Source organism: Magallana gigas, chromosome 3 (assembly GCF_963853765.1).
Source record: "Magallana gigas chromosome 3, xbMagGiga1.1, whole genome shotgun sequence".
Classification (NCBI taxonomy): domain Eukaryota; kingdom Metazoa; phylum Mollusca; class Bivalvia; order Ostreida; family Ostreidae; genus Magallana; species Magallana gigas.
In genome coordinates this window covers 28,164,893-28,182,190 of record NC_088855.1, presented here as the reverse complement: position 1 = coordinate 28,182,190, position 17,298 = coordinate 28,164,893, and the positions used below count along the sequence as shown (strand labels likewise).

General features: G+C 33.3%; 1 protein-coding gene across 1 annotated transcript in view; it reads left to right on the top strand.

The window, feature by feature from the left end:
- Window positions 1-16,336, top strand: part of LOC105328196 (atrial natriuretic peptide receptor 1) — a 39,327-nt gene extending 22,991 nt beyond the window's left edge. Inside the window, exons 7-25 of the mRNA XM_034482719.2 lie at window positions 476-611; window positions 879-973; window positions 1,425-1,557; window positions 4,294-4,396; window positions 4,904-4,994; window positions 5,442-5,504; window positions 7,971-8,039; window positions 9,932-10,036; window positions 10,705-10,776; window positions 11,547-11,691; window positions 12,278-12,436; window positions 12,757-12,925; window positions 13,187-13,333; window positions 14,028-14,151; window positions 14,262-14,330; window positions 14,713-14,884; window positions 15,050-15,148; window positions 15,451-15,542; window positions 16,039-16,336. Coding sequence (XP_034338610.2) covers window positions 476-611; window positions 879-973; window positions 1,425-1,557; window positions 4,294-4,396; window positions 4,904-4,994; window positions 5,442-5,504; window positions 7,971-8,039; window positions 9,932-10,036; window positions 10,705-10,776; window positions 11,547-11,691; window positions 12,278-12,436; window positions 12,757-12,925; window positions 13,187-13,333; window positions 14,028-14,151; window positions 14,262-14,330; window positions 14,713-14,884; window positions 15,050-15,148; window positions 15,451-15,542; window positions 16,039-16,191 — 2,196 coding nt within the window. The 3' untranslated portion in view covers window positions 16,192-16,336. The remainder of the gene's footprint in view (window positions 1-475; window positions 612-878; window positions 974-1,424; window positions 1,558-4,293; window positions 4,397-4,903; window positions 4,995-5,441; window positions 5,505-7,970; window positions 8,040-9,931; window positions 10,037-10,704; window positions 10,777-11,546; window positions 11,692-12,277; window positions 12,437-12,756; window positions 12,926-13,186; window positions 13,334-14,027; window positions 14,152-14,261; window positions 14,331-14,712; window positions 14,885-15,049; window positions 15,149-15,450; window positions 15,543-16,038) is intronic.
- Window positions 16,337-17,298: the final 962 nt, after the last annotated feature.

Sequence of the window (17,298 nt, the reverse complement as noted above, 5' to 3'; positions counted from 1 at the left end):
ACATTCACACTAGAGGCAAAGCATGACAAATTGAAGCTGGTAAATGGAGCAATCATAATAAAACGTTGCAAGATTATATGAGACACATTAAGCAACTTTCTCATCGTCGCAGAAAAATCGCATAGAAAGCTGCGGTTCATCGTGCGCCCTTTAAAAATCTTGCATCACTCTTGCGAGTACACCAAACGTTATAAGACGTTCGTACTAATGTGTGTGCGTTGCATTGCGATTATTTGGTTCGCATTCGGTCGCGTATGAATAGTGTGTATGTCTACTACTTTGAGGAGAATTGACCACCACTTAAACGCATGCAACGAATACGACAGCTCGTGTTAAGTATGCGAGACCTCGTGCGAAGCTAAAATTTTCCGATCGCAAAGTGTTGTAAAGAGCTCGTGCACTAATTGTGAAATGGTCTTTACTAAACCAATCGAAACCTTGAATTTCGAATTTCTTTTGTCGTCGTTTGCTATAGGTGCCCTATCCTGCTTCCAATCTTTATGAAGCAATGTATATGTACGCTTTATCCGTAAATATGACGTCATCAGAAGGAAACGACTCATCCAATGGCCGCTTAATTGCTACGAGACTGTGGGGAAACTCTTTCACTAGTAAGATATATACCTATAATTTATTATTTTTTAACTTATTATTACTGTAATCCCTGATTTCTTTTTATGGTTAAGTCTAAGAGTAAAATGAATTTGGAAAAATAAAGCTTTGCATTCCCTAACCTAGTATTTTTGTTGCGTTATGGTAGAATTCTGAAACAGCTTTAATGAGTTATTTTGTTATTCCACCTTACAGTTTTGACTGAGATTTTGTGATTACATGTTCTTGTAAAAAAAATTATGTTCTTACTGAATTTCCGTTTTTAGGCATGACAGGAAATATTTCACTGAATGAAAATGGCGACAGGCAGCAGGGGTACAAGATAGAAATGATTCGGCTGACGTCACAGTTCCAATTAAAGGTAGGTATATTGCTGTATAATGACAAGACGTTCACCTTAATTAATTATGATTCCTGTAACTGTAGCAATAATCAATAGGATATATATAATTTGATGTGAAACCTGACAAAGATTAATTTTTTGATCACATTTAAAACATTTCATTTGTACATTCCAAATCAAAAACACTTCGTTATATATATATATATATATATATATATATATATATATATATATATATATATATATATATATATATATATATATATATATATATATATATATATATATATATATATAAAAGATAAGAATCATTAAAAGGAATTAGTTTTATACTATAGGAAAGATTTTGTAAAATCAATCAAACGCAAACAAAAACTTTTTAACAAATATTCTGATCAAAGATTTTTATTTAAATCTAAAAACATATACATTTTTCTATAATGTATAACCGTCAAACCTTTTTTTCCAGACAGTTGGGTATTTTTTCACGGATGACAGGGTGTTCCGGGAGGATCTTGTTCACCAGATACAGTGGCCCGGGGGTGGGGGCCCGCCAGTTGACCACCCACCATGTGGTTTTAATGGGGAATTCTGCAAGCATCGTGAGCATAATATTTTAAGACTAAGTTGTAAAAAATTATATTAATTATGTAGTAAAAAATTATATTAATGGTTTCATTTTGTGATACTAGTACATGTATACCTATTATTATAATGCTATTTTAACAAAAACTTGGGATTTCTGTATGATATTATTGTTAATACAGGTACATGTATCTAGTTCACCGGCACGCATGAACGTCAATTAAGGTTGATGCTGGCCTCAAGTGAATTATGCACAAATGTATAGGTGTAATAGGTTAGGCTTAGAGTCGGGCAAACTGTTGTCAATTTCTCCAATTGACCGAACGTCTTCGAAGATATTGATTGAAGATACTGAAATGCCAGCAATGAAATAAACCATATGCTAGTTTACGGATTTGTTAAAATGGCCTCATCTTAAGATATAGTGATCCTTTCCATTGAAATATTAATGTTTTCAATTATTATCCGATGATCATCCTTTTTTCAACAACATTTTCCGATGACATTTTCCAATAATACACCAATATTTTCCAATATCATTATACATATATATTTAATTTCTGTGTATATTTCCCATTATGTTTGCATTAGAAATCTGACTGTGACATTCAAATTTCTGTAACACACTTCAAATCTGATGCAAGATTATGAGCCCAAGTAAATGTCATCACGCGTTTTGAATAGATTTATTATTAATTGTAAGATCAAGTGAACCGTTCAAACCTGCATAACCAATTTTATATGTACGTATGAAAAATAATCGTTAAATCATATCTATTCCAGCTCAAAAGAGAGATTTCCCGGCAAAATTTCCGGAAATATACTTTAAGCCGCGGAAACGCGCTAAATAACATTATTTATAGTTTTTCGTCTTTTATTCACAACAATCCCCGACAAAGAGCGTAAATAAGAGCTTTCAAGCGACGATACAAAAATATATTATACAAATAAACATCAAAGTAAAATATAGATATAGCATTATTGCTTATTTTTGGATGTCGTTGGTCCAATAACACACCAAACGGTGCAGACAAATTAGAACTATTTTAACAAGAGCTTGGACTTTGGGTAGTTGTGTCAAACAGCAACGTGACGTAGGCCTGTCTATTTCATTTCTGGCTTCTCAGCCATGGCTCTTTGAAATCAAGAAGATTTGTCTGGCTTTTGAGCTAAGACTACGCAATCGGTGCATATTTCGCTTGAAACCGCGTCATTTTAACTTTTTTTGACGCAAGAATTATATAGCTACGCTCTATTAAAACTCCAAGCTCTCGTTAAAATGGTTCTATCATATCGCACAGCCACTAACGCGCGTTATTCAATTTGTCTACACGGCCTGGTGTGTTATAGGACCGACGAAACATTCAGTGCTTAAATATAAAAATTCTAGTTGGCTTCATACATGTTTCACATTTCTAGAGAGAAAATCATATTATATGTTTGATGGTTTTTTTCAAACTTCAAAGCATATTAAACTTTAATCCATCTTTGATATCTTTTAAATCTTACTTCAATATTGCGGGGGGGGGGGGGGCGCTATTATTTGGATGGTTTCGCTAAACGTACAATAGTAAGCATCCGAACCGATATAAATCTAACAGAAAAATATAATCCGAGATCTCTTCCAAAATAATTCACTAAAGATGAGCGATTAAGGGTTGTCCCAAGATATTCATTCAGCATGTTTGGACGATTTTTGATAAAAAAAAAAAATAAAAATACAAATACATGTGAAAGAAGTGAAATTGAAATAGATGAAAGGGAAACTTTCCAAGATAATTTTATTCACATATTTCATTATTTTTTTTTTACACGGAAAAATTCACAATAACGAAAACTGATTTCTTACGGAGATTTATAACAGGGAATGTTAAAACATCTTTTCTCCACTCGGTAGTCTTCAACGTTACATGTATCATCCGGGTCTGTTGCAATACAAAATCCCCGTAGACATACCGTTTTTAGCCGTGTATAAAGTAAAACCTGATAAGCTTGAGGAACGTTTCAAAAAAGAAATCTTGGAAATTTTTCATACATTTGAATGAACATCGTTCTAACCCTGAGGAATTAATAGATATCAAGTAATTAAGCAAAATATGAAACGAAGATATCTTGGGACAGAGTTTTTTTTTTTTTTTTTTAATATTTACATTTTCCAGTGTCTTTGCCTGTGATAACACTACGTATCGATTTTGTACTATGTAACCCATAACTCGTATAATTGGGGCGCCAGCGGGGTTTGCTTATTTATATCTAAATACTAATAGTACAATGGCTTAAAATTACATAAATATAAGTAATAAGGAATCATTACTTGAATATTATGAAATGATAATTTCGGTCGGGGCGGGATCAAATCTATTATTAAGCCCTTCGGGCTTTATTAGATTTGATCACGCGCCGACCAAAATTATCACCTCATAATACTCAAAGAATGATTCCTTATTCTTTAAGTTATCTTCAGTACGTGTACAACTAATAATTCATGTATGGGTATTTATTAAGTATTGTTTTTTTTTAACAAATGTAACCCATATCTTCCAATTTGAAACAAATAAATGACTGTAGTTACTTGCTTACAAAAAACCCATTTACATGGTATTATTCGAAATTAGAAAAATACATATCTTCCACAAAGCCATATTTCAACACTGTTAATGAAATAGATTTCTATATAAAGGATTTCACTTACTATCCTCAGAATACTGCGTCAAATATCACAATTAAAGCACGTAATGGTTATGACTTTATAGATTTGACCCAGACTGAGATTCTAGAGATCGTGGTCGGAACATTGGGAGGAGTTCTAGTTTTAGTGGTGTTTCTTAGCATCATCATTCCACGCTTTGTAGTAAGGTAAACTAATATCTCTCTCTCTCTCTCTCTCTCTCTCTCTCTCTCTCTCTCTCTCTCGTAAATATTTTAGTTTACATTCAGTCTAAACGATTTATGAGATATTAAAAATATAAAATATGTTTTTGAATTAACCGAATTCTGAAAAAAAGTAAATATAACTATACCTTTTAGACATTGCCCGAAGTTTCTTTGAACTTTTCATGAAACCTGTATCATATGAAATAACGATTTTATCTATATCTATTTATAAGATTTCGAGACATGTATGCATATTTTCACGCTCCGATGCTAAACAAAGAGTTGTTCGTAATTTCTTTCATTTCCCTGTCTAATTATTTGATTAACAGCCAGTATCACATTGATTCTAATTGGATTTATCTTAATTAAAAAATATATAAAACCAGTATTTTTCAGTGATCCTATACATTTTTTTTATTTGAAATTATGTTTAAAACAGTTCAAACCTTTACTTTCACGAAACTAACTTCGATTTTTTGTTACTTGCAGGCATATCAAAAAGAAAGCAAGCGAAAGTGTATGGAGAATTAAGGAAACCGACCTCATAGCTAAAAAGAGATCTAATTTCTCTATGTCTAGGGTAACAATGAAATATTTTATTACAATGTGTTATGCTTATATACTAAGCTTTCATCTCGTATTAGAAAATACAACAACTCTAAAAGCTGTGTTTATATACACTAGAGTAATTGATTTTTTCTATGACTGAAGTTATGACTGAAATTTTTTAAAGTTTAAAAACAATTTTTTTCGATCATTTTATGTACCTCTCAACATTGTAAAATTACAGAATATCTTATCACTGGCATTTTACTTATTACTTATTAGACTTGCTTATACAGAAAAGAGTTTTTCGAGAAGCGTTCTTAGCAAATAAAAAGTTCAAAGCGTAAAAAAAAATGTGTAATGATGTCATTCAACCCCCCCCCCCAAAAAAAAAACCCACCCAAATATGGGGAAAATTGTTTAAAAACATGTACAAACAAAACTTTCAGCGCCCTATCTGATTATATCCTGTTTTACATAGATCTCTCTCCGTTCTGAGCAGATTGTTGTAGACAAACACCTCGTGTGCACGGCACTGTACAAGGTAAGTTTAAATTCAGTAAGGTCAAATGCAAATATAGGATTTTGATCTCTTTCTTTTTCATTTGTACACGTATGCTGTAATTAATTTTTAATTTATACATGTATGTTATACTAGTAATATCCTGATCGCTATTTCGTTTAGTATTTTCTTATACTCATTATTTTTTTGGTATACTTTTTTTGCAGTTAAATATGTGATGATGTTAACGATTGCATTTATATTATTATTGTTTCTCACTATTAAAGTCGCCTCCCATCAAAATCATTTTGTAAACATGTGTAGAATTCTACCTCCTTATTATAAAATTTTTAAAAAATCCCCTACAACAACAATGCCATTTATAGACTCATTTGGCTCAAAACATGAATAAAAGGATACTTAAAATTGAGACCGTTTTTAATATGAATCGTTCGGAAGAATATGACTTGAGTACACGTGCTCTAAGACATTTACGACCGTAAAAGAAAGTGTGCTTAGCTAGGCCAATTTGAGCAAAACTAAGGCGGATGGTTGGTACGACTTAGGTATGACTTTATACTTATTTAAAGATAATAATGTGAAGTAATATAATCCCTACACACAAAAATAGATACTCGTATGACAAACTTCATTTATAAAAGAAATCGATTTAAAGCCCCTATCACAATTGGCGAACGAGCAGAAGCGACAAAATATTCTAGCGACCGAACAAAAAAATAGATCTTGTTCGTAAACTTTTGCCAATATAATCGCATATGAAAAAGTATTCGTACGAAACTCGCACGATTTAAAACGACCGTTGTGCGATGTTAACGCATTGAATCTTGCGATATACCTTGCGTCTATATGCGACTGTTTTACAATGAATTCGAGTGTTGTAAGATAATGCGATAGAATCGCACGAAAGACTAGATGATAGGAAAATTAAAGGTGCGCTAATGCGATAGGATGAGCGGCGCTCGTCCGATCATGCGTTTCATCGAGTCAGAGGGGTATAGATACCGCCCGTTTTCGACGCTGTTCAGTAGATGTAGTTGAATGCAAGAGAAGATAAGTATGCTTATACACTGTATACTGTATAAGAGAACTATTCGCCCCGTTTTATTTTCGCTTATTGCGCTCTTTTTGTCCGTAAGCATATTTTAAGACTTGGCGAATTCCAATGCCTCATATTATTTTTTTTATCAATACACTCGTCACTGTTTGGGCGAATTCAAGACAAGACAAAACCGTAAAATGTCATGTGGCGAAAATAACCCTAAATCCAGAATATACGGGCAAAGCATGGATACTGAAACCGAAAATTCTTGCAGTGATAGTAAACCGTTACACGAGAAACGTTGAGCAACAGTTTCATGGTCGCACAACACGCACAAAAACAGCTGCGATTTATCTTACGATCTTTAAAATTCGTGCATCGCTCTTGCGAGTACGCGAAACATTGTTAAACATTCGTACTAATGTTCTTGCGTTGCATTGCAATAATTTGGACCGCATTTGGTCGCGTCTGAATAGTGTGCATGTCAACAATTTTGAGGAGACTTGATGCAACCACAAAAACGCATGCAACGAATACGAGAGCTCGTGCAACGTACGCGATAGCTCGTGCGAAGCCAAAGAATTCCTATTGCAAAGTGTTATAAAGTGCTCGTGCGCCAATTGTGAAAGGGGTTTAAAAATGTACAGGCTGAGTATTGACTTGAGGAAACTTGGTGACGGCGAACCTTGTACATACACGTCTTCTTAATTATAGGTTACGTTGGGGAAAAAAAAATCAAAGGATGTCCCTCGTGTTTAGTAGTGTACTTCGGTACGTGTGACAATAATAATTATTATTTTAAATTGCAAGAACTTGCATGTTGTTGTTTGTGCCTCGTTCGTGCAATGACGTGATATTAAGTCATGGAGTGAATAAACACAACAGCAAGTCTAATACTAGTAAATAGTTTCGCCGTAGATGGAATAATGGAATAATCGTTATAAAGGCCAATGAGATTTTAGCAATTTATTTTTATTTATGTTTTTTGGTGGGGGGGGGGGGGTACGGGGGTTGTAACGGTGATGGTCCTACATAGATCTTAGCATGCTTTGTTTTACTTTGTATGTACTTAAAGTGTAAAAAATGTACGCCTAGTTCAAATGATAAAAGGTAAAATCTAGAATGGTAAACAGACCAAAATGGTGAGACTGTCAAACTTTTAATTATAATATCATATGATTATATTTATTCATGAACACACAGAGAGAGAGAGAGAGAGAGAGAGAGAGAGAGAGAGAGACGGGGGGGGATTCATTATTGGCGAATAACTATTAATGTAAAGCCGCAACGATTTACTTTCTAAGAGCAAGCAGGACATAGCGTCGAACATTTGCTCTTGCATTGATTCGACCTTTGGGGAAAAATCCACATCAGTCCCAGTTGTAATTAATGAACTTTGAACACCTGCTTTGTGCAAACACTTTTACACGATCGTCTCTTTTTCGTAGGGAGCAACCGTTGTGCTGAAAAAATTTGAAAAGGGCGATTCCATTTACGATGTGAAAGAATTCAGACAGGTATGTAAAAAAAGAGTGCACAAATGTTAAGCTATCCCAGGAGGAAAATAATATTAAGATATTCGAAATTGTACAGCAAAAATTGGTCGCTGTGTATGTGAAAATTAATCAAGTTTGGCGATTTACAGACGTTATAGGGAGATCGCCTTAGAGGAAGAAGATAATGAAATGGAAATTGATCTACGAGCTATGTCGAATTAATAGCAGCTGTAGAAACTGTGATAAACAAAAAAACCCACCATAAATATGAATTAATAAGCTATCAAAGAAAGTGTCTAACATTTTACAAAGGTATTACGGATTGTTTTTCCTTTGTTTCATTCTTTTTTTTTACTTGTTTTATTGTATAGTGTAATATAGATATTTTGATTGAAATCGGAAGATACTAATCAGTGGCCATGTTCATGAAAGTATCTTAGGATCTATCTTAAGGCATGTCCTATGATATGTCTTAAGACATATCTTGTGACCTCTCTAAGACACATTTTAAAGGGGTGTGGTCACGGTTTTGGTTAAAGTTAATTTAACTATTTTTTTTAATATTTACAGTGCTTTAAAAATATATTTCTAATGATCAAGTATAAGCACGATACAAGGCTCACAACTCTTTGTCATGTAAACAAAGGTTTACACAGGTTTCATATACCAGTAAAAAATCTTTTTCAAGCGAATTTGTCTATCTTCGTATTCATTTTAAGCATAAATAAACAGTTTATAACATATTCATTTTAGGTCTAAAACTGGAAATTTTACTTCAACATTCAAAATGTAAACAAAAGCTTTGTATACATAGCAGAGAATTGTAAGCTCTGTACCTTACTTAAAACTCAACAAATGATACTCAAGTTTTTGTTGACTATTAAAAATGCCATATTAAAGCTTTGTAAACATTAAAATCGGAAGATGATTTTCGACCAAAATTATGACCACGCCCCTTTAAGATGTAAACCACAGCTATCTTGGACGTATCCCAAAAGATATCTTAGACTGACCAAATAAGATATCTATCAACAAAATATAATGTAAAAAAGTATTTGAGTAATGTGGATGTATATCATAAGCATATCTGAATATTAAACAATTACATTTTTAAAGATTTGAGTCACTAATGAGGAATATCCATTTTAATTGCTCGATTTTTTTTATCACCCATTACATTTTTATACGTTTAAAAAAATGCGTGCTTTAAATACATTTTTTTTTAAATAATTTCATCACACATATTAAATATCAGCGAGCCTTTGTCACCTTACTTGGAATTGAAATTCTCTGACAAAAAGCTTCAAACACTCCTGAAAGTATATATACATAATTCAAACTCATGTAACTCCGGTGTGTAAGTGGGAGGGGATGGGATTTTCAAAGCAGAGAAATAGAAATAGTCTCTGCGTAGTGGAAACTTACGGTCCTTTACGTTAATCTGATATGTTAAAATATACTGGTTTATGCAGGTCTTGCCAAGGTAAATGTAGACAATGATGTGTACATGCATGTGCATGTACATATACAAATGTAAATACATGTTCATATCATGATATTTATCATTTTTTCATTAACGTTTAATTGTGTATACTTTTTCGCACATATTTAGATTATTTGGATCTGTCAATGATATTTTCGATCAGATATAATTCGCCGCATAATATTTTCTTTCAGTTAATAAAATGCAAAATTACAAAATTAAGAGGTGTCGTAAGTTGGAACGGCCTTGAGAAACTCTCTTATGACTAAGATGTGTCCTAAGACATATATGAGACATATGTTAGACTTAAGATAGCTTGATGAACATGCCCCCACTTTTGTAATTCATTATGGTTTTTATGGACAATTTATTTCTACCGATCTTCCTTTTCCCTTCTCACTTTTCAAACAGTTTTTTATTTTCTTTATAGATTCGAGAACTGGACCATTTGAACGTAGCCAAAGTATTCGGGTTTTGCATGGATTCTCTCAAGTTTGTTGTGGTGGCGGAATATTGCAGCAAAGGGAGCTTAATGGTAGGAGAAGCACACTGGAGAATTTCCATTACAGTTTAATTAAATGGGAAATCAATTAAATTCGATATGAGTTTTGTCAATGAAAACGACAATGATGCCAATTTAAAGAGACTGGGTGGTGAACAAATTAGTGATCAGATCCTCTTTGAAAATTTTAGCTTTGAAATTTGAATATTTTGATGTATCTTTTATAACGGAGCTCTTCTTCATAAGGAGATTAATAAAGTCTAAAAATGACCACGACCTTCAAACCTTCTTAAATATATACACTTCAATACTACAACAAATAAAACAATTTTGAATTAACCCCCCCCCCCCCCCACCCACTACCTCCAAAAGATTTATACCTGTCCGTCCGTCTCTCAGTTTATCTAAGTTAGTTGTTGAAGGCACAGGAAATCATTCTTTTTGCGACTGAAACACTTCGCAATCTGAATTTGAATTATAGAAATATATATGTGTAGATCAAAAAAGGGCTTTATTTTGCATAATTTCTTTTTGAAGTCCTCTTTTGATAACTCTGAAATACAATGTAGAAAGCAAAAAAGTTAATTATTTGGAATTATAGTTTATTCAGTGACGGAAGCGTTATACGAAAGTATTCATACTTCCAAGCATATCGATGGCAGAAAATATAATTATTAATTGTAAATCTATATTTGATCAAGGATATCTTGGAAAATGAAGATATCAACATGAATTGGGACTTCCGCTGCTGTTTACTCTGGGATACAATTAGGGTGAGTAATAATAGGTAGTTTTTGTAACATTATCCTCAGTGAATATATTAAAAATTGATAAAAAGGACGGACACCTTGTGAGCTGCTTATTGCAACACATGTAAGTCCGTCCGTCTGTCTTCCTATACCGTACCTCCTCATACATCGCACATAGGGAGGGTGCTTGTTGGAAGTACAATGTTCTTTGAAAAATTAAATTTCTAAGTGAGAGGTTATGGTAAAAGCAAAGTTCTATGAAATGTTTTAGTCCTGATGTCCTTTATTAACGATGCATGAATAATTTAGCATAAAATATTTGAACAGTTTAGATCTATTTTAAAATAATTCACAATGTCATTGTTCATCAATAGAAAATACAATTACAATTGTCGGTTTAAAAGTACATGTTTTTTTATTAAGTGTTTTTTTTAAGTCTTTAACGTCTTTAAGGTAGGTTTGTTGGTCACTCAGTAGCACTTATACCTTAACACACATTGTCAAGATGAAGGTAATTTACATACGACTTCTTTATGCATCAAGTGTACTGTATATATAACAAATTAACCTTTAAAAAAGTATGATATATATATTCTAAGCAAAATTATTATCATTATTCATAAACTCTCAAAACTCAAAAGATTTCATTTAAGAATTGAAATATCCTACATTCTAAAATATGTCCAGTTATGAAGTATGATACAATCAGTACTGTACGTTTACTAACAAAATATTCTCATAAATGAAAAGTTAAGAAGTTTTAATTGATATGAAATTTTATTTCTTTTGATAAGGGTCTTGAATACATCTTCAGCTCAAGTATTCGTTACCATGGAAACCTAAAAAGCTCGAACTGCGTCATTGATGGCCGATTTGTTCTGAAACTGACGGACTTTGGACCCCGGAAATGGCTCGAGAAGAAAAGTAGATGCGATCGAGGTACGATTCTTTTGGCGTTTATAAACTTAAATCTTACTCATTATGGGAGTTATCAAATTATAGAAATTATTCAAAGGGTCAACATATAAGTAATATAAATTATAGTAATAATGTTTGTTGCTTTTGAGTTCTGACATTCACAGACCTGTATAACTACATCGAAGGAAACTCGCGGCTTTGATACTAGTAAAATAATGTTATTTTATAAAGTGTGTTTATTAAGTACTGCAATTGTTTCAATGCATGGTCATTTACAGCTAACTGCAAATTAATATTTTTATTATGTATACAATACCGTTTATTTGGCGTTTTTCCACCGAGTCAAAATGTTTTGGAAAATATAGTAAACCTTTCTTATTTGCGTCGGTTATTTGTTTGCTATTTTTAAAATTTTCTAAAAGCAAACAAAACCGGATATTTTTGCATATGGTTATTTTTGCGATGTGAAAGTGATCACGAAAAAAAAATAACCAGGATATACGGAAGTAGATTTCAGTCAAAACTCAAATGGAAGTTTTAAACAAACTAAGGGATATCGTTTGGTTTTTGAATGGCGAGTCTACATTGGTTGTAATTCCGTTCATAGACTTGCTTTGGACATCGCCAGAGAGACTTCGACTGACAGTTCTTCCTTCTTTCGGACACTATCAACAATCGGACATCTACTCGCTAGCCATTGTAATGCACGAACTGTTCGAGAGAACTGGTCCATTTGGAGTCGAGACAATTCAGATTCAACCTTACGGTGAATATGTAAACAAACCAATTGTACAGGACCTGATGGCCAATGCCATATTTAGACTATTTTTATCTCCTTTTTTTCTTCAAAAGGAAAGCCTCTTTTTTTTTTTTTTTTAAAAGGAAATTAGGAAAGCTGAGATATCATTTTTTTCGTTACTAAATAAAAGCTTCTGACTTAAAAGTCATATTTTAACAAATAAGATTTGATAGATAACTTTTAGAGCATCGAGCTTTCTTAAAATGGTATTTAATTTTGTCTTTTATGAATTATTTGTATATGATAAAAGATATGATTTCAACTTTGGGAACTTCCGTTTGTTTCAGAAATCATAGAGCGGCTGAGGAACCAGACGACTGTTCACTTCCGGCCTCTGTTTGAATCCAATAATTGTCCGGGAAAACTCCAAGCCCTGATCTCAAAGTGTTGGGACGAAAGTCCCGAATGTAGACCTACTCTGAAAGAGCTGAAGAAGAACATCAAAATTACTACAGAGTAATTAGACTTCTTGCTCAATTATAATTAATGCTCGATTTGTAATTTTGTTTGGTTAATATACAATGTATATATGAAATTTATAAATTAAAATAATTGTGTGTGTTTTTTTTACGTTTAAATAGTTTAAAAAATCATTTTCAATGCAGCACCATTATAATGGTTCATTATTTTCAGTGAATTACCTTTGTTCTGCACAGGTAATTTTTTTTTTACAAACTTAATAAGATTTTTTTCACCTAAAAAAAAAAACTGTTTCAGTGTTCAAGCTGACAACTTTTTTGACAATCTTCTGAAACGAATGGAGCAATATGCAACGAATTTGGAGGAATTGGTTGAAGAGAGGACCTCGAAATACTTACATGAGAAGAAAAGAGCCGAGGATCTTCTATATCGACTCTTGCCCCAGTATGTAGAGCATGATTCCTTTACATATATTCAGCACAATTTAATTTTTGTTTTTGTTTCACTTCATTTTTATTTTTACGGATCGTACTTAGAGTTTTTAAATGTCGCTTAAACGTAAAACACAATTTCAACTTGGGGACGTACATTGTACATTTATACTATCCATCAAAATACACAGTCGAATCAATTGAAACTTACATAAAGTAGTATGTGTTTTCTTTCACGCATCCGACCCCGGACCATAAAAGTTAGACGAGCTCACTTTTGATCTCAGTCTTACTTTTGCACTATATATTCCTTTTGTAAAAGGGAGACTGAGATCGAAAGTGAGCGCGTCTAACTTTTATGACTCCGGGGTCCGTTGTCATACCAGTATTCAAAGTCAGATTGCGATTCGTACGTCATGAACTTCTTTGAATCACTACTACTAAAATAATAAGTTACATTGCTGTTAGGGTCAAATACTGTAAATTTTGAATATTTGAGAACGATAATCATATTTTACATACTAAGGAAATGTTGTTTAGTTTATATTTCAATATATCAAGGTGCCTAATCCCTCCCATTTGGACGTCGCATACTTGGAGGTCCCTGCTGAATAGATATGAAATAGGGTCCATGCAGATTTTTTATACGCGTAATAAATTGTACATTTTGTGGATTGTCTTGACTTCTTTACTCGTTCACATTGTAGATCAATCGCTCATCAGATACAGTCTCGAGGATTTGTAGAACCAGAAGCATTTGAATCAGTTAGCATTCTTTTCACCGACATTGTACAATTTACGTCATTCTCCGCAGAATCATCGCCAATGCAGGTTCACAGTTTTTTATTTCCTTCATTCTTACAAGGCATCGCTGCGTTATGTTTAATAAATTAGATAATATACGTACAGTGTATTTTTGTATATATTTATTGTAATTTCAGATTGTGCAAATGTTGAATGAACTATATTCCACTTTTGATGATGTCATCACCGCATATGACGTCTACAAGGTGAGGATAGATATAATTACGTAAAAATGACTGGTGGTCGCCTAATTGGACTTGTGGGTTTTCTCCGGCTACTCCGGCTTACTCCAACGTCTCTGACCCCCTCGAGCTAACATCCTGCCAAGGAGAGATAGCTAGAACTTGTTTATCAATCGTTTAAAGTTTAGTTTAGTTTTTTTAATACTTGCCAATAAATAAACTTTCACACCAACCAAACAAATATTTATGATTTTAGCCCCAAATGTTATAATTATGCAATCTGCATAAAAATATAGTTTATATATCTAGAGAGATAGAGCTTATGAGAAGCGTAGTGTATCGGAAACCCTTGGCTAGCGAAGATGATATTGTCAGTTACCCCTCTTTTCTTTTGTCGTCTGATCAGGTGGAGACGATCGGGGATGCCTACATGTGTGCTTCCGGTCTGCCCCAGAGGAACACCTACCACCACACAGAGATCGCCAAACTGACCATCTCCATAATGAAGGTGGTCGACAAATTCAAAATCCGGCACCGGCCGCACCGGAAGTTACAACTCCGTGCAGGAATCCATTCTGGTATACACATCATTTAATAAATTATACATTATGGCTTATTCTTGACAGTTTCATGCTGGAACTATATTTATATATTCTTTTTGCTGGAATTCAAACTGGTACATATTTTTTAATGAATTTTGCCTTGTATTGATCGGTGAGGAGTTGCTTTTTTGCATTGTATAGGCCCCTGTGTAGCGGGTGTTATCGGTAGCAAAATGCCTCGATATTGTTTATTTGGGGACACAGTAAACACAGCGTCAAGGATGGAAAGCACGAGCGAAGGTTTGTTAATTACTGTCTTCATCTTCAATTTGATTGTATCAGAATATTAAATATAATCGGGCACCAAAGTTCGCAAAATGTCATGTTGAAAATTTTGAATTGACTGGGTGTAAATACGAAATGTACAACGTGTGACAATTGCACAAAAATAAAGTAAAAGAGTAGAAATAAGAGTGTTAACCACTGAAGGATGAATCATCACGAAAGTGAGTTGTGCTGATTTAAAAGACCAGCAAATGTATTTAACGATTCTACCAAATAAGGCATTTGCGCCATATTATTCGCCCGATTCTTTTTTTCAGCATCAAAAATTCAAATCAGTAGTTCCACGGCTACACTTCTACGGGACTCGCCGGACATCGATTTAACTACTAGGGGAGAGATCTATATCAAGGTAAGGAGACTAAAGAAGGCTAAACTGTTATCAGTTATTATAAAAATGGTAATTGACCTATGCTAGTAAGTCATTCAGTGGCATGCAAGCTGGTCACGGTATTTTGGGATTTATATTGTTATATCATAATATACAAATATTACAAATTATTAATCATATATCAATAACGAATAACAACTATAAAATCCTTAAAATTAAAACTGTAAAGTCTAAAATATTTTTATCCACTAATTTTGGAGATGGATGGGGCTGATCTTGTCAATTTGCAGGCAAGGACAATAATATTATTATTTTAATCCAGTTTTATAAATTTAGAAATTGAAAATAATAAAAAAAAAAGCAAAAAAAAACCCAAAAAACAAACAAACAAACAAACAAACAAACAAACAAACAAAAACCAAACAAACAGAAAAAACCCAAAACAACGTATAATATAGGAAAAATGCTGGAAAAAATAATATAAACATCTTTCTTACCATGTCCTCTGAATTTCTAGGGCAAGGGCACCATGTTGACCCACTGGCTGGAATGGAGGGAGCAGAAACCAAAGACACACGTGTTCTCAGAAATGGCCGCACTAATGGAATCATCGAACGCGTGGCATTCTGAATTAAACGGCAACACGTTGACTGATGTGTGCAATCATTAAAAATGTCCATTATTGTGTTCATGTACATGTGTATGTTGTGTTTTTGTTTTATGAGATCATGTGAATTCTATTTTTACACATAGAAGACACGTTGTTCTATTGTTTGGAAACGACATAAACTCTTTGAAATACCTACCCTGGTGTTGTATGTTCTGGAACTGATGCATACGTTTGAAAAAGTATAAAGACACGCCTCGATTTGGTATGCATGATTTTAAAATTAATGCAAGAGAATGAAAGAATTTATAAACTTAATATCTACAATAATCCAATTTTAAGTTGCATATTAAATTTACAGATTCCGGAAAAAATTCTCCAATCGGATTTCTGGAAAACCGGATTAGATAAGTTATACTGAATAAAATTCATGTTCTAGCTGAGGAAAAATATTAAACAATTATTATTATATCACCCAGTACATCTCAAGATCTGCACCGAAACAATAACTTTTTTATACCGAGATAAGTTTTATCCTTGACCTTTGACCTCGTGGGTTGACAATCATTTGGAGTTGTCTGTACTTCATTGAGGCGATCAGTGCACAAATCTGGATGTCTACAAAGCAAATATTTGTCATGATATTGAAAAAACAATGTCTTTCTATGTTATTAGCTGTTTAACCTTTGAGTTAGTGGTCCAAAATAAAATTCAAATTGATGGGATAACTGTAACTGCCAGTACATGTACACCACCCTTGTTTGGACTTGGATAATTAATACAGTAAATCACGCTTATAACGAAGTGCCAGATATGGGCAATTTTACTTCGTTATAAACGTAATTCGTTATATTCGTTAGCTTCAACTATATTTTTACAGTCCACGGGGAAAAAATATTGACTAAAAGCGTCAATTCATTGTGTTCGTCAAAAGCGTGGTCTGCTGTAGTATCCACTCTCACGATATTGACAGGTAGTGTCTTGTGCTCAAGCGAGTTTGGTCCAAATTAGTCTGATATTCTCAAAGAAACTTGAATTGCTTAGACGTAGTAACGTCGCATGATCAGTGATAACAATAGGTAACCTGAGCTACAAGTGTGACCTTGATGTTTGAATATCCTTACATGCAATTCTTCTTATGTTGACATTATAATGTTTGATACTAAATAA